Source organism: Propithecus coquereli, unplaced genomic scaffold (genome assembly GCF_000956105.1).
Source record: "Propithecus coquereli isolate 6110/MARCELLA unplaced genomic scaffold, Pcoq_1.0 Scaffold74, whole genome shotgun sequence".
Taxonomy (NCBI): Eukaryota; Metazoa; Chordata; class Mammalia; order Primates; family Indriidae; genus Propithecus; species Propithecus coquereli.
The window spans coordinates 5,644,257-5,661,822 of NW_012153507.1; the positions used below are offsets into that span (position 1 = coordinate 5,644,257).

General features: G+C 49.7%; 2 protein-coding genes across 2 annotated transcripts in view; both read right to left on the reverse strand.

The window, feature by feature from the left end:
- Positions 1-2,807: 2,807 nt before the first annotated feature.
- Positions 2,808-12,383, reverse strand: CASQ1 (calsequestrin 1 (fast-twitch, skeletal muscle)). Its single transcript, XM_012661886.1, has 11 exons — positions 11,849-12,383; positions 9,998-10,082; positions 9,042-9,142; positions 8,684-8,795; positions 8,253-8,326; positions 7,772-7,902; positions 6,605-6,650; positions 6,114-6,168; positions 5,791-5,891; positions 4,889-4,963; positions 2,808-3,452 (listed from the first exon to the last, which is right to left on the reverse strand). The coding sequence occupies exons 1-11, from the start codon at positions 12,125-12,127 to the stop codon at positions 3,309-3,311; spliced, it is 1,203 nt and encodes a 400-aa protein (XP_012517340.1). The 5' UTR covers positions 12,128-12,383; the 3' UTR covers positions 2,808-3,308.
- A 3,893-nt stretch (positions 12,384-16,276) lies between these two features.
- ATP1A4 (ATPase, Na+/K+ transporting, alpha 4 polypeptide) overlaps positions 16,277-17,566 on the reverse strand; it is a 32,393-nt gene continuing 31,103 nt past the window's right edge. The window contains exons 21-22 of the mRNA XM_012661887.1: positions 16,604-16,695; positions 16,277-16,305 (exon numbers count right to left, since the gene is read on the reverse strand). Of these exons, the coding sequence (XP_012517341.1) occupies positions 16,277-16,305; positions 16,604-16,695 (121 nt within the window). The remainder of the gene's footprint in view (positions 16,306-16,603; positions 16,696-17,566) is intronic.

The following is a 17,566-nucleotide window of genomic DNA, read 5'->3' on the forward strand; positions in this document are numbered from 1 at the left end:
TCCAGCAGGCCTAGGTCTGAGGGATCCCCTCAGTGTTTGTGCCACTTTCAGGACCACCCTGACTCACCTCAGTTCCAACCTGGCAGAGACCCTTCCGGAAGCTTCAAATGAGCCCCTTTTTTAGGTCTACACTGCCTCTAGAAGAGGCTCAGGATCGTGCTGCTTTGAGTTTCACAGCCCTTTTCTTTGGTGTTCCTTTCCCCCAGTGTGGCCTATTGCTGCCCCTTTGACAGAAAACACCCTCATAATTTGCTTTCGTACATATTGTATTTGCTCTGTGTTGTAGGGACAAAACCTATTTTGTTGACGCATCTTTGAGACTCCTGTAGTTAAGTGAAAGGCTCAGGTCTTCTGGAGGCAACAAGGCACAGGAGACTTGGACTATATGCTAGCTCTACCCCCTCCTTGAGCAAATTATGCTTCAAAGCCTCAGTGTCTTCACCAGTAAGATGGGAATGCCAATGCCTATTTTATAGGGTTCTTCTGAAATTCATTAAAAGTAAGTCTCCATGGGGCCAGGCGCGGTGGCTCACGCGTGTAATCCTAGCTCTCTGGGAGGCCGAGGCGGGCGGATCGTTTGAGCTCAGGAGTTCAAAACCAGCCTGAGCAAGAATGAGACCCCGTCTCTACTAAAAATAGAAAGAAATTAATCGGACAACTAAAAATACATGGAAAAAATCAGCCAGGCATGGTGGCGCATGCCTGTAGTTCCAGCTACTCGGGAGGCTGAGGCAGCGGGATTGCTTGAGCCCAGGAGTTTGAGGTTGCTGTGAGCGAGGATGACGCCACAGCACTCACTCTAGCCCGGGCAACACAGTGAGACTCTGTCTCAAAAGAAAAAAAAAAAAAAGTAAGTCTCCATGGACAGACACAGAGGGGTACTTAAAAAATAGGAGCTATTATTTAGTCTGGGGCCATCCACTGACCTATGCTAGACAGTGAGTTCCACAGTATTATTACAATATTAACCCAGTGCCCATACTACTTATTAAACATTTATTAAATGGGTACAAGTTGGATGAATATGTGGTTTCTGCTTTCTATATTCTTGCCACCTTCTGTAAGAATGCTTCCTGGATTTGTCTGTGGAGAGTGAAAACTTCTCTAACCTCAAGCCTCCTCTTTCCATACTTAGAAATCCTCTGAGTCTCCCAGCAACACCTTTATACCTGATGTAGACATAAAAAATATAATGTCTGTTTATTTACAGGCTTGTTTAGCTGTTTGGTCCTCCCACCCCCCTCCAAATTCCTTTATGTTCACTGCATCCTGGGGCTATTCTGGAGAAACTGTGGCCAAGAACTCCAGGAGGCCTAGGTCTGGGGATCCCCGTCGTACAAAATGTCTCCTCTCCATTCCCATGACCACCACTTGGGTCCATCTTCTCTGAATTCCACTCCAATTATTACAGTCTCTCATTGTGAATTGGGCTCCTTTCCTCTGGCGTCTCCATCATCTCCCCTCCCCATATCTGTTCTGCTCATCGATACAGATTATATTTTGCCCTTCCTCCTCAGCTCACAGGATTAAATTCAAACACCTCTGTAACTCAGCCCCATGATGCTTACCCAACCTCACAGCCACAACTTGAATTTCTCTTCTTGTATCTCTGTGTGCCCCCAATATGATAAACACATCCTGCCAATGCTTTTGATGTTTCCACCAACTGAGGTGTCTACTCCCCAAATTCTTTGTCTCCAGTGAAATCCCATTCTTCAATTTAAAGCCTAGAAAAGGCTCACTTCCTTTGTGAAGTCATTAAGCCCACTCTGATCTGTCTCTTCTGAGTCCATTCTGTTCTTTCTTTTGTTCTTTTAACAAACATTTATTAGGGACAACTTTTTGAGTGTCAGGCCCTGTGGAAACAAAGAAAAAACTTGGGTTCCTCCCTTCAAGGGGCATATAGTTTAGTGGGAAAGACAGACATGTAAATGAAGAACGTGCTGAGTGCTAGAATAGAGGTGTATATAGAAAGTGCAGCAGGGACCCAGAGGAGGGCAGTGCATGAGGGCAACCTCTGGGAAGGCCTCACCAAGGAAGTATAATTGGGGCTCAGTCTTGATGTTCAAATAAGAGCTGCAGGAAGGGTGCTATCAAGCAGCACATAATCACTTAATTACATACTGCTTTGTATTTTTCTTCAATTGTTTAGTGTGCTTGTATTTTTTTTTTTTTTTTTTTCAGCCAGAGCCCTGCTCTGTTGCCGGGCTAGAGTGCCATGGTGTCAGCCTAGCTCACAGCAACCTCAAACTCCTGGGCTCAAGCAATCCTTCTGCCTCAGCCTCCTGAGTAGATGGGACTACAGGCATGCGCCACCATGCCCGGCTAATTTTTTCTATATATATTTTTAGTTGTCCAGCTAATTTCTTTCTATTTTTTTTTTTTTTTTAAGTCGAGACGGGGTCTTGCTCTTGCTGGTCTCGAACACCTGAGCTCAAACGACCTCCCCGCCTTGGCCTCCCAGAGTGCTAGGATTACAGACATGAGCCACTGCACCGGGCCCTAGTGTGCTTCTCTTGACTTCTCAGTGAGGCTAATCGGCTCAAGAGAAGGGATAGGCCTGGCACTCACTGTTCTCCCAGAGCCTAATAGCAGCGCTGGACAAACACCATGTGTTCAGAAAAGGCTTGTTGACTTGAAGCAGATAAATAATCCAGGCTTCTCTGGGATAGCTGCCTAGAGGGAGCCCCAGCCACCTCCTTTCACAGTCCCCTAGCTCATTCCTAACTAGGCACCCACACCTAAATCCCCCATCAGAGGCCACCTCCTCCTGCCATAGAGGCGAGACTTCATCAACAGACACTTGCTCATGCTGCCCCAGATCTCTTTATTGAGGCCTCTCATTTGACCCAAATATATTAACAAGAGATTGCTGAGATACAGTCCAAACTCAGTACCCTCCCTTCCTCCTGGCCATGGGCAGGACAGCTAGAAGGATATGCGATTTGAGGGAGTAGGGGAAGACTGTGTGTAGATGAAGGGAACAGAAGAGATGGAAGCCCATAGACAGGGCAAGAGAAGAATCATAAGAAAGAGGATGGGAAGTGATGAAAGAGACAAATAATGCAGGTAAGTTATGGGATAAGAAACAGAAGTCAGATGAGACAGCTGGGCTGGTGTCTAGGGAAAAGTAGCTCCTTGCCTCATCAGATGAGGGGGATCAGGGCCTCAGTACCCAGCATATAGACCCCAGTTGTCCCTATGACAGAGAATGAGCTAGTGTCCCTGGAGGAGCTCAGGGAAGGACAAAGAAGGCAGGAGGGAGCATAAGGAGATCAGGTGGGGCTGGGAGATAGTTGGCACAGCAACTAGTCATCATCGTCGTCATCGTCATCATCATCATCATCTTCTGTGTTGATCTCTCCTGACAGCACGTCCTCAAGCCAGTCCTCCAGCTCCTCAGCAGAAGGTAGGTCCTCCTCATCATCCATTTCCATCCATATGCTATCAGCCTAGGAGATGGCACAGGCCAGGGATGGAAGCTTAGCCCCACCCAGGTCTTTGGACCTGTCTTCCTGTTCACTGAACTCTGTATGTCCTCCCAACATCCTCAGTCCCTTCATTTGTCAATGGCCAGGAAAACTGTCCAGGGGAAGGTGTAAGTTAAAATAGTGACAGGTAAGAGTGGAAAGAGAAGGTAGATTGGCAAACAGACCTTCTCCCTTCAACTGGTCTTCTGTGCTCTTGCCACACTAAGCTTCCTAAAATAGACCTCTCTTTTTTTTTTTTTAAGACAGAGTCTCACTTTGTCACCCTGGGTAGAGTGCAGTGGAGTGATCATAGCTCACAGCAACCTCAAAGTCCTGGGCTCCAGCAATCCTCCTTCCTCAGCCTCCTGAATAGCTGGGACTACAGGCCCACACCACCACTCCCAGCTAATTTTTCTATTTTTTGTAGAGACGGGGTCTCACTCTTGCTCAGGCTGGTCTCGAACTCCTGACCTCAAGCAATCTTCCCACCTCGGCCTCCCAGAGTGCTAGGATTACAGACATGAGCCACCATGCCTGGCCCAACAGACTTCTCTATCAGGCCCTTGGTGGCTCTTCATGGCCTATGAGATAGCAACTCTTCAGCATTCAGGGCTTTTCATAACCTGCTTTTCCAGTACCATCTGAGTGATCTCTAGACTCTCAAACCATAAAAATCTACTTGTCTTTTCCTGAACCTGATATTCATTTTCCTACTTTTGACATTTTGATCTTGTTTTCCTCATTTGGAAATGACTTCCCTGAATCATCATCACTTGTTGAAATCTTATATGTTGTACAGTTTCCATTTTAAATGTCACTTTCTTTTAAACTCTTCTCTGATCCTCTCAAGCAGAAATCACTTTGATTTCTGTGCCTTCCTAGCATTTTATTTGTATCTTTATTATAAAGTTTATCAGATCTGGCCTTGTAGTTAATGGAATACCTGCCTACCCAATTAGTCTGAGAATTCTATAAAAGGAAAGACTGTGGTTCATTCGATTCAACTCAACATTTTTGAAGCACATAGTATGTGTGCAAGAGAAAATTTCTGCCCTCAAAAATCTCAAAGTCGACTGGAAGAGACAGTCATAATACATAAATAGCCATAGAAACATCATGTTCTCAATGCCAAATGAGCTCTGGGTGTGCCACGGAGGGAATGATTCTAAATGGGAGATCAGGAGAGACTGCAGAGGAGAAAGGATTTGAACCGGGCTTTGAAGGATGAGCCACTGATTCCAACAGGTGAGGACAGGGGCATGTTCAGATTATGAATCTCCACCTCCATCCAGCTGTTAGACTGGGAATGTCCGCTTCCTCTGGGAAGGGCTCAATTACGAGTTAGCAGAGGGGAAGAGAGCTAGCTCTGCTGGGAAACAGAGGTGGGGGTTGACCAGGGATGAGGGAAGGAAACTCACATCAGTAACGTTGACGACTCCTATTTGTGGGGCTGACAAGTCGATGTCAAATGTCTTCTCCCAGTATGGGACCAGCTGTAGAGAGATCCAAATATGGCAACTTAATGGATTCTAGGAGCACATGAGTCCAGGAGGGTGAGTGTGAGGGTCAGCCCAGGGATGAACAGAGGGGACAGCATGAACTGGCCGAGGATGGGTCCAGCTGTAGGACCTGAAGACAATGCGTAGAGCTAAGCAGTAAAAAAGTAGAAATCCCAAAGGCAAAGCATCAGGAGGGTCAGCTGGGCACACGGGCCCCTCCTGTCTGAGGAAAGCTGGATAGGAAGCCCTGTTCTGATCCTGGATATGCTACTGACTGACCTTGTGGTGAAGGTCAATTCACTTCTCTCTGGCTCTCAGTTCCTACAGCTCTAAAATAAGGTAGTTAGACGTGGTAATCGCCAATGGTCCCCATGTTTTTGTTGTTCATTCAGTTACTCATTCAATAACGAGTGCTAGGTGTTAGCAATTCAGCTGATAACAAAACCATCCCCTGAAACATGGAATCTCTGGGCTATGATTCTGCGATTGAGTGTATACACCTGTGTGCAGGGCTGTTATGCCCATCTGCTCACTAGAACTCTGGTTTTCTTTAGGAGTCAGCCCCAGCACATGAGCTACCTGTCCAGCCTCTGCTCTGGGAATCGTGTGTTATGTCCCATGCAGTTCACCCCCCACCCTGTCTCCCCTTGCTCAGGATGCCCTCCATGCCCACAGGGCCCTTGAGCAGCAGCAGGCAGAACCTCCTAGGGTCCCTCAGCTAGGAAATGGGGACAGAAACTCGGAAACGAAGCCCTCCCCAAGAAGGTACCACAGTCTAAGGCCCCACCTTAGGAGAGTAGTGCCTGGGCTGTGTCACTTACCAAGGGGAAGTCATCAGGGTCGATCCAGACAATGCTAAGGTCAGGGTTTTCAGTGTTATCTTGGGCCACAGCCTTGAGAGTCTCTAAGAATTCGAAGCCGTCTTGGAGGGAACACAAGTGAGAAATGTGAGGTGGGGTGGAGAGGAAAGGGACACAGTCCATAGGAGTCCAGATCTACTTCCCTGCTTCCCTAGCTCGACAGGTCTAGCCCCAGGCTGCTTGCAAACGCCTAGGAAATGCCTCCCAGATGAGGCCTATGCACCAATAAACACACTCGCCTCCCCCTCCCTCCCCCCTAGTCCAATCCAGTATTCCTCCCTCACCAGGATCAGCTTCCTCTGCAAAGGCCACAATGTGGATTCCATCCATATCGTCCTCCTGTTAGGGGGTGAGAAGGAGAGCAGGGTAGAGGAGGAGACCTTACTATGCTCCCTGAAGTTGGAGAGCCCAAGACAGAGCCTAGATGTTCATTGAACATGAATTTTATGGAAATCCAGCTTCTGGATCAGACACATTCTTGTGATGGTGACCCTTTTCCAAGTGACACTGTCCCTTTCAGCTCAGAGGCCCCCACACCTCCTCTGGTAATCCCTTTATCCCCAGAGCTTGGGGCTCCTCCCTTGTCATCTTCATCCACTTAGGTCTGTCTCTCAATTCCTGACACGTTCTTCAGAACAGAAAACCTTCAACCTTTGCTGATGCACTGTTCTTTCTACAAGTGGGCCTGAGGAGCAGCAGGGTGGGATGTTTCTAGGCCTTGAGTCTTCAGCCACCCATGCTCCCCGAGGGCCTGGCCCTGGTCAGGGGCACTCACCCAGGTCTCATACATACTCTCAGGCTTCAGTTTCCGCAGGGTTGATCTAGGAGAGACAGATACAGGGTCAATACTCAGTGGGTGAGAAGGACACTCCCCCCCAGAGGGTCCCCATAGCAGAAGCTGCCTCTGGGTCAGGCCCAGGGCACAGACAGCTTGTGGCCCAGAACAAAGCCATCTGGCAAAGCCTAAGCTCTGGGCACCAGGCCCAGATCACTGCATGGTTAAAGCAGCGGGAGAGGGGCGAGTGGGCAAGGGGACAGGAAGAGAGGCTTTTGGGAGAAAGGTAAGAACTGAACATCTGGGTGTTTGTTCATTCATTTATTCATTCATTCACTCATCCAATATCATTGAGTGCCTGATATGTTCTAAGCACTCTGCTAGGTGCTGAACCAGGCAGACATGTTCCTGCCTGATGAAGGGGGCCATATTCGAGTGGGAGAGAGTAAGTAGTATTTATACTGATGAATGGGTGTTTCCAGTTGTGGCGTACTATGGGGAAAGAGAATCGTGTGTCAGTGCGGGGCAGGGTTTTTCAACCTCGGCACTATTAATTTGGGGCCAGACAATTCTGTGTGGTTGGGGGCTGTCCTGTGCACTGTATCCCTGGTCTCTAGCCACCAAATACCAGTAGCACTCCCCACAAACACAAATGTCTCCAGACATTGCTAAATATCCATTGGAGGGCCAAATCTTAACCCCACCTTGCTACTCCCTCCACCCCTGTAGAGAACCACTGGTGCAGGGTAATATATTAGAACATGGGACACCTCAGAGTTGAAGTCCCAGTTCTGCCACTTACCAACTGTGGAACCTCTTTCACTGAGGTTGTTGAAAGAATTAAATATAATAATAGAGATAGAAAGCACTTTGCAGTTCCTGGCAGACCACTCTTGTTGATAGAGATTATTTAAGTCACAATTAACATCACGGTGAACTATACACATTTATGGAGGACCTTTTCTGTGTATGGCTCAGGGCTAATGACTGGGGTGCGAAATATTGTGCAAAATCATCAGTGTATCGGTGAGCACTAGCGCCCAGAAGTGTGTTCATCTCTAGGCAAGACCGGTTTCCTGGCTGGCTAAGATTCCCCCAACCCTCTCACATGTGGTGTTCTAGCCCCAGAAGGAGCCCGCCCTGCTCGGGGGTGCCCTTGATCTCCACCTCCTGTGCTCCTCCACGAAGTTGACTATCTCCTCTTCACTGTTGGGCTTGTCTGGGATGGTCACAGGCTCTTCCATGAAGGCTTCATAGAAATCGATCTCGTTCAGCTTCAGAGTTAGCTTCTTTGCCACCTTTGGGAGAGGGGGTGGGAGTGGAGTGAAGCAGGAGACACACGGGGTCACAGTAAGAAGCAATATTATGGGGGAACAAATATTAGAAAGGGAGTCAGAAAACTTGGATCCTTGTCACTGCTGCTGTGACACTGAACGAGTGTCTTGATTTCTCTGGGCTTTGGTTTAACATGAGAGGGGTGGGTTAGATAAACGAAAGCCCCTCTTCAGCTCTAAAATCTGTAGGGTGGGAGGAGCCTAGAATGGGGGTGGGGAGTGTCAGTGTAGTTCCCTCATCGGTTCTGGGAGAGGAGACTGGAGGGCAGCTTAGGGGCATGAGAGAGACCCAGTACAGCCATGGGGATGAGAACCTTGCTGTCGAAAGTGGCGAAGAAGGGGATGTAGGGATGAAACTCCTCGGCTGCGTCTTCAAAGGCTTTGTAATCTGAAGGGGGAATGTAGAGTCAGTCTCTGAGAAAACCAGGGTCTGCCAGGGAATCATCCCCCTCTAACTCTCCCCAGTTCTTCTTTGGCAAGTGGGGTTCATTCTGAGACCGCCCCCTCTAGTCCTCTGAGAGTGGGAAGAATACAGTAGGCCTGTAGTTGGGGGAAGGTGGACAGTGGAGGTGAGAGGTGCCTGTCTGGGAAAGCCCCCAGAGCTGAGGGAGATCAGAGCAGCTGATGGAGCTGATGGCGGCAGGAGGAAGCAGAGGCGCTAAGACACTGGGTGTGGGGGGAGATAGGAGGACAGGTGAGATGGGGTGTCCAGGGAGGGGTACAGTGGAGTCTGAGGGTTACTCACGCTCTGAGTCTTTGTTCTTGAAGTAGCCAATAAGTTTGTTCTCATCCTCAATATTCTCAAATGCCTCCAGCTCTCGTTCCCCCTCAATCAATTCCACGGGGTCCTCTAGGACCTGAAGGATTGGGGACATTGAAGGAAGAGAGTGAGTTTCTATCCTCACCGGTAAAACCAGAAAGAGGGATCTAGAGAAAAGAAGGCTGGGGAACTGGAAGAGGGGGCTAGATATGTGTGTGTGTGTGTGTGTGTGTGTGTGTGTGTGTGTGTGTGTGTGGTGTGTGCAGTGTAAGGTTGGAGTTGGTAGGCACTAAGGGGCAGTGGTGTCTTAAAGCAAGGCCGTCTGGTCCAGGGGAATCCTCACATCAAGCAGAAACTCCACCAGGGTGTCAGCAGAAAACTCTCCGTCATACTCTATGACTTCATCTCCCTTGAATACATAAACGCTGTCCTCTTCAGTTAGTCCTGGGGAGTGAGCCGGGGTTGAGCCATGATGATTCCAAGCTTCCCACAGATCCCAGGGTCCAAATCCTGGGTCACAGCCCATTCCATAACCCCCTGGACCCCACATCCCCTACTCACACTTCCCCTGCCCCACCCCCCTCCACTGCCCCTTAGTGCCTACATCCCCAATGTCCATGCGCCTGGATTTAGCCCACGAGGCTAGCCTGGCCCCAGGGACTCTCTAGGGAGAAGCTGGGGGGATCAGGTAGGGTGTGAGGGGAGGCAATAAAGAGATACAGATTCTAGCAATACTTCTCCCTTTCTCTGCCTGCCATAACTAGAGATAGATATTCATGCTACCCCTCTGAGGACTCTAGCAGCTGGTTCCCAGGCCAGCCCTTTAACTCTGCTATTACTGACCAGATGACTTCATTATTACTAACCACCCTTCCCCCATCCATATCTGGAGTCCAGTCTCGAAGCTGTGCTTCCCCCTAGTGGCTGGGTGCTGTAACACCTAGCCACAGCTCTGGAGGGGGAGGGGATCGGAAGAGGAATTTGCAGAGGCCTTGCAAGCCCTGCGTGTAGTCCCTGATTCCCCCTCCCTCCAGCGCCTCGCCATGTTTTTAAGGTAAGCATTCTTAAAGAAGCCCTCCCTTGCCTCTTTCTTCGATTTGATCATGGGTCTCTATAAGGAATAGAGAGGCGGGAGCCTTCAGCCATTACCTCCCAATCTCATGTTTTCTCCCCCACTTTCAGAATAAACATAGTGGAAGAGTTCCCAAGCTCCTCAGATCCCAAGGCCTGCCCAACAAGTCCTCCACCCTAGACCTTCCCCAGTGTCACCCGCCACCTTCCCCTCCCTCCTCCCCTTACCTAGTTTCTTGGCCACAGCTGCATCCTTCTCAGAGTCCACCAGCCCGAAGCCAACACCCTTGTCTTCTAAGACTTGGGCTGCTAACTGGAGGGAGGAGTTAGGCTTAAAATTAGTCCCTGGAATTCTTAACCCCCATTCATTCCTCATCTCATGCTTTCAAGTTGGGTTAGTTGGGGTGCAGGAAATATGAGTTGACCATGACCCTATGCTGAGATCCAGAATACCCCCAAATTCTGTATAACCTCACCTTACTCTCTCTCTGTCTTTGGTTCACCTTTTAGTTTATGATTATTTATTGCTTATTTGCAATGTGCTTATTATGTTGAGCTTTAAGGCACTGCACTTGATACTTCTCAGTTCCTGAGGGATGCTGAGGAGTCTGGTTTCAGAGTGAGTGAAGGCCCCTTCCCTCCTTAAGGGTTGGGCCCTACACTCCATCCTGATCAAAGGCCAGGTTTGGTGTGGGGTGATGTTGGAAGTCCCTGGGATTGTTCAGAATGACTCCCAACAGGAAGAATTTTGGAGGATGGGAGGGTGGGGATGGGTCTGGTCATGTTGCTGAGGAATGAGAAGCCCAAGAGCCAAGATTAGAGGTCACCTCTCGTCACCTACAGAGGGGGCAAGACTGATAGAGACTGCACAGCTCTCTTCATCCAGGCCCAACTTTCCCATTTCACACTCCACTTCAGCCTGTCCTCAGGCTGTGGACAGTCACACCTGGAGGTCCCTGTCCCCCCAAGCCTCCCAGCTAAGTGCCCAACCCTGATTCACTCTGCTGTGGGCACAGCTTGCAGCTTCACCCCACTTAGCACAGACTCAGGCACCATGATTCTCAGGGGGATGGGAGAGGAGGCAGTTGGCAGGTGGATGGCCGGGGATACTGAGCACTCAGGATAAAAATACTCGGCTCATTAATCAGATGGCAGGTTCCAGCACCCAGCAGAGGCACACAGAAATGACAGCCCATGGTCCTGGTGTCTAACGCTGAAATGCTCCAAGCTCTGGACAAGCCAGGGGCTATCTGCACACCAAACCAGAGAAGGAGACACAGAAGATTGGACAAGGAAACTTAAGCACATCCCAGCTCCTAGAGGGGTGTGTGTGGTCACGTCTCCCAGTCATCCCCACACAGAGGCTTTTTCTGTTTTTCTTTTTGTAATAACCCGTTTCTCCTTTGCGCCTAAAATCATATTTGGGGTGAGGAGACTTCCCACAAGGAGAAGATTCTGTAACCTTCAACCAGAAGAATCTTCCAGTGAGGGCATACAGCTTGATCTGATAGGGCTGGATGGGGAATTAGAGAGCAGGAGGAAGAGAAAGGGGGCTGGGAGGCTAAGGGGAGTCATGGTCTCTAGGAAATATTTAAACATCTAGCCATTAAGTAAATGGCATGCAAACGAGATATCAACAGCATCTGGATCTCTCTGGGGTCTGCCCCTGCAGTGTGTGGAGAGGGAGACGTTCTGACGAGGGAAGTATACTGGGGGGGTAGGGGCAGTGCAACACACTGCATGGCAGTTCTCCCCTTGCCGCAGGTGCCCCTTTTCCTTTTTTGCCCCTTGTCCTAGCCAAACCTAGGTCTGGTACCACCAGCCTCCTGTAGCAGGGAGGGGAGATCCCCCTGCAGCACCCCCTCTGAAATTACTTACGATAGTATTTTTGGGTTCCTGAGTCTCTGTTTCTCATTTGGCTGAGGCCACATGTTACTTGTGTCCTGCTGGTTAAGACAGGGGTTCTGCTGCACTGCCCCTCGCCCCCAGATGCCATCCTCAAAGATCTACCTGGGTGTAAGACGGGGAATCGCAGACAGGGGCTGGGTGTGTTCTGTAGGCTGCAGTCCCCTCACTCACCTCCAGGATTAGCTCCTCCATCTCAAATTGTCTTTGTGAGGCCTTGTCATCCTCAGGGGGTTCGTGGTAGAGGAGTGCCAGCACCTCATACTTCTTGAACACATTCTTGTAGTTCTTTGCGTTGACATTGATCACACGGTCCACACCGTCATACTTGGGGAAGTCCAGTCCTTCCTCCCCCTGTACCCCTGACTTGGGTGTCCCTAGAACCAGCAGTAAGAGCAGTGCCAGCCGCAGACCCAGCACAGCTCTGGCCCCCATCCTGTCTGTAGCGCTCATGGAGGTAGTGGGATCTGGGTTGGCTCTCCTGTTCCAGAAGAGGTTAGCTGGGGTAGGGAGGGGCCACTGTGTCCCAAATCCTCAGTTAGGAGCTCAAGGTGGGGGTGGGGTGGGGAATGGCCCAGAGCAGTGGACAGAGGACACTGCTGGGTCCTGGAGAAACTGCCGACAGAGCCAAGAGGAAAAGGGTCAGGAGGAGGAATAGGAGCAGGGGGCGGGGAGGGAACCGGAGCTGCCCCCTGAAATTGGCACCCCTCGGTCCCCACCTGGTCCTGTCTAAATATGTCCCTGTGGTTGGCAGGAGAGATGGATAACCTTCTGAGGCCAGGACAGCTCCATGAGGGCTGGAATCCTCCCACCTCCTACATCTCTCCCCCAGGCTCCAACAACTCCTTCCCTCCCCTCCCCCAGTGTCCAGGGCTCCTCAGCCCCTGTCCCTATGCTGGACTAAGAGCTCATCACCATATTAAGAAAGGAAAAGGGAGAGACGCCGGAGCTAAAAATAAGACCAGATGAGTCGGAGGTAAATGAAGCTGGGGCTGGGGGAGGGGAGGTGTAGGGGTAACTGGGGAGAGCTGAGGGTAGGGCAAGGGTAACGAGAGAGTAGATAAATGCAGTTGGAGATGAGGAGGTATCTGGGTCAGGGGCTAAATTGATAATATAGGACAAAGGGGAGACAAATGTGGTATTGACTCGACATCCTAAAACCTAGGAATCTTCGGTAGGTTAAGTGTTTCTTTGATCCTGTGAAGGAGAGGGAGGCGATAAACGCACAGTCCAGGCTGCAGGAAAGAGACCCTCTGTACTTCCCTTTAAAGAACCAGGACCAAGGATGAGGTCATTCTCTGAATAAAAGATGGAGCCGCATCCAAGACTGTGACCTGGCTCAGCTCCAGCCAGTTTCCTTGGCTTCACTCAACACTCCTAACTTGGGAATGCAGGGGAAGCACAGGACTGGCCCAGATACCATCCTGCAGAGATACGGATTTGGGGTTTCTCTGCCCATAAGGCCCATGATGAGAAGGGGAATGTCATTTGGCTGTCACCTTATGTATACATTCTCTACTCTGATCCTATAGGACTTGGTTTTCTAGGACACAGTGGGAAGGAAGGATTCCCCCAGGCTGCATGATTCCAAGGAGAGTGAATAACTACTATTTATTCTTAGGTCTTTGACAAGACAAAGAGGATCAGGTATAAAAACTGGGGGAAAAAATTAACGCTAGGAAAACATGAAGAGGTCAGCCCTGCACCCCGAACCCAGGATGTGAATTAATTCTGTGCACCTGAGATCCAAAGCAAGAGTTGGGGGGTAAGGCCTTTAACTTCTGGATCCCAGCTTGGAGGTGAGGACAGAGTGGGTGAGTTCAGCTCTGGCTGAGGTCCTTCATGGCCATGCAGGGCTCTCAACATGTACAGGTAAACTGAGGTATGAGGGAGACCATGCTCTCCATGTTCAAAATCAGATGCCCCCACCCCACCCTGAGGTATTTCTGATTCTGGAAGAACAGTGTTTGTTTTGCATCCAGGCAGGAACATTGAATTATGTTAGCAGAATAACTTTCCACACTCTCAGGGGAGGGACCTTAAGCAGCTGAGCAAGGAGGCCACAGAAAATCTCAAGAACACTGCAGGAGTGGGTCCAAGAGAGACAGCTGTCACTGCAGCAGGAGAGGCCAGAGCTAGCCTAAGCATGGCACGTTAGAGTTGAAGAGACCTCAGAATCCCATCTCCTGGTCTCCCAGAAGAGTGACTAATGTGCCAGAGCCCTACCGCCCGAGCAAAGACAGCTGGGAAAGATGGGCAGCCCTCCCAGAAGTAGATGACCTAGATGACATCCAGCCCCAATTTTGCATTTCTGTTGCATTCCAGGTGGGTAGGGGGGACATTTGCACAGAGACATTGGAACATCAGACCTATTCCATCATGAATCTGACCTTTTGTACCCCCAAGGGTGTGAGATGGGACTCCATGGTGGCCTGGGCTTCTCCATCTCCTGATCCTCTCCTGCAGCCACCAGACCTTGTTGTCCATCCTGCTCCCTCTCGTTGCTTCTGGGGCTCCAGTTCCACCCTTACCCTTTCCAGCACTCACCCCATATCCTTCTCTCTGATGCTTTGCTCTCTACTTTCAACTCAGTCTCCTTCCCTTCAGGCCCTTGGACTCAACAAGCCTCAGCCAATGGTATCAAATGACCCTGAGTTGGGGCCTCTGTATTTTTAACCCACCAGACACCTGAGGCTCCTGCTACTGAAACCTGAGGAGCTGGCCCCTCTGTGCCCCAACTTCCCACCTCACTTGCATACACCCTGGCCCCTCGATCTTTCAGGGTCTGGTTCAGCTGTGTCAGCAGCTGGGGAAGGACCCCAGATTGATATAGCCCTGTCCCTAGGAGACCTTGTGTTGGAAGAGGGAGGGGAACAGAAGGGAGAGAGACCTCTGAGGAGGGGCCTGATGTAGGGGAAGAGTAGCTGGCTATACCTTATGGTGGCCTTCTCCTTGCTAGCCATGGCCTCTCCTCCTCCAGACCCATCCACAGCCCCTCCTCCAACACTATCCTATTTTTTGTTTTGTTTTGTATGTGCATATTGTTGGCCCAGCCCTCATTAAAAGACTAGTCTAAAAAGTGGTTAAGGGCACAAGTTCTGGAATCAGAAAGACTTTGGTTTCCTCATCTATAAAATGAGGTGGGGTGTTAGGAAAATATTTGTGTGAATTAATTGATGGTATGTGTAAAGTCCTTGTCCCAGTGTTAGGCATAGTATGCAGTTACTTTCTTTGCTTTTGTTACCACTGGCAATTTTCCCCCAGCTTTCCTTAGCACCTCTCCCTCTCTCTCTCTCTCCCTCTCTCTCTCTCTCTCTTTCTCTCTCTCTCTCTCTCTCTTGGAGCTCTGTCCGGAAAGTATCCAGCTACGTAATACTGTTCTCATTATATTAACAATGGCTGGATACTTTCCGATAGCCCTCGTACATTTGGGTGTAGCCAACCCTCTACTCTGAAAGAGGCCTGAGAATGAACTGGCCGACAGGGCAAAGTGGAGGGGTTCACAAAGCAAAGGCAAGTGGGCGAAGGGGAAGGAAGAACCATCAAGATGAAAGTCGGTGGGAGACAATGGCTCCCTGGGACCTCTCACTCAACCCAGAAGGGATGCAGCAGGCTAAGCTTTTGGGAATGTCCATCACCCTGTGATGGATGGTGTAGAGTAGGGGCAGGGTGCTTTGCCTAAAGTAAAGCCTACACGATTCAGAAAGTTATTGCCTCTGTTTCAAGGCTGCACCAGAGAAAACAGGCTGAGGGATGGGATGGGGCCAAGGTACCCTGGCAACAGAGGGCAGAGGGCAGGGACCATCAGTCCACCTGGAGTCCTTCGCTCCTGCCAAGACCTTCCTCAGATGAGGAGAACCATTTACCAAGTGGTCGTTCCCAAGTCACTTAACCTCCCTGGGCCTCAGGTTCTTCACTGATGAAATTAGGTTTCTTCTAGCACTACAGCTGTATGGTCTGTAAGCTGGTCTGAGGACCTCCAAAGTGGGGGCTACAAGAGTCTACCCCACCAGCCCCGCCATGTGGATGCCCTATCCTCTTCCATAGGGTGTGGCTCAGCTGCTCCTCTATCACTTCCCTTCCATTTCTCTAATCCCAGAGGAACTTCTGGGGCAGTCATTTGTCCTGTCTTTGCTGTCCAAGAAATCAGAGAGTGACTTTAAGATGGGGGATAGTCCTCAAGGGGCAAGGATGCTTGATTCTGATCCCTTCCCAGCCTGGGCAGTCCCTGAAAGACTTCCCCCACTTGGTTATCATTAAGATCTAGGGAGGGAGCTTCATAGTAATCCCTGCTCCCCTAAAGTCAGATGTGACGCATCCAGCCAGGTGAGAGCTGTTCCAAACATTTACTCTCTAGACTGGCTGTTGGATTCAACAGGACTATGCCCTTCCCCACTCGGCTCCAGCCAGACGCAGGCTGGGCTTCCCCTCAACCCACCCCATCTTCTGTCCGTGATCCCCTCTGTCCAGTTCCAGGAGTGCCTGTCTCTCTTATCCAAGGTAATTGATTCTAGTGTCTCTCTCAGATGTTGCATCAAACTCATAATCCCTAACCCTTCTCATGACACCTTTATGTCATGTGAAGCTCTTCCTCTGCTGCGTTTAGTAGTATGTCTCTCTCTCCAGCCAGCCTGTGGAAGAGAAGAGACCAGCATGTACTGGGAACAGGCACAAGGGAGACATCATGGGGAGACAGGCAGAGTGAAAGCAGGGATAAGGTGGAGGTCTGAGATCTGAACACAGGACACTGAGGACTGGTTGGAAAAGAGCAGTGCAACCAAAGAGTAAAGGGCTGGGGTCCAGGCACAGTAAAGGCCTGGCAGTGGGTTGGGGAGAAAGCCAGTGAGTCTGGAGGAACCAGGCAGAGTGGGAGAGCTAGCTACGGGGCTGGTGACCACTCAGTCAGGGCAGGGCCCAAGGGATCCTCACCACCCGGCCGTTGACGAATGATGAGTTTTCTGATTTCATCATAGACAAAGATAAGAACGCTGTAGGGAACGGCACAGAGCCACCACATTATCCTGTAGAGAGCAAGGGTCAGTCAACGTGGCAGGAAATATGGGGGCCAGAGAAAGACAGGTGCAGAGAACAGTGCACAGGAATTATGTGTTTTACTTATTGTGTCCACTCTGTGCCTGGGATTATGCTGAGTGCTAGAGACGGTGAGGTGAGTAAGATCTGGTTGATCTCTACTTTTGAGGAGACCAGAGCCTCAGTAGGGGGTGAGGGATTGGGATGGAGAGAAAAGGCAAAAAGCCAATGATATAATATAATAAATGTCATATTAGAGGTACATGCAGTGTTCATGGAGATTGTCCACCAGCTTTTGCAGAGTTGCTGAGAGAGACCCCCTTTGCTCTCTGCATTCTCAAGGACTTGCACCCACAAAGGGGAGGTTGTCCGGACAGGATGTCTATTTGAGACATTCCCTAGACGTCTAGTGTGGGGATACTCTGCCAGGAAATATATATACATGAGGGATGTCCAGAAAGTATCCAGCCATGTAATACTGTTCTCTTAATCTTCCATATTACAAAGATAGGGACTTTTTTTTTTCTCCCTGAACCTCTATTATAATTAGAGACCAGGAAGATGGACTCAGGAGAGGGGTTGAATCAGGACCACAGTTGTTCTCATGAATGACAGATGAAATGACCTAGACCAGCACTGTCCAATAGAAATATAATGTGAGCCACATGTGAAATTTAAAATTTTCTAGTAGCCACGTTAAAATAAATAAAAAGAAACTGATGAAATCAATTTAAATAATTTTTTTTTTTTTTTTGAGACAGAATCTCATTTGTTGCCCTGGCTAGAGTGAGTGCCGTGGCGTCAGCCTAGCTCACAGCAACCTCAAACTCCTGGGCTCAAGTGATCCTTCTGCCTCAGCCT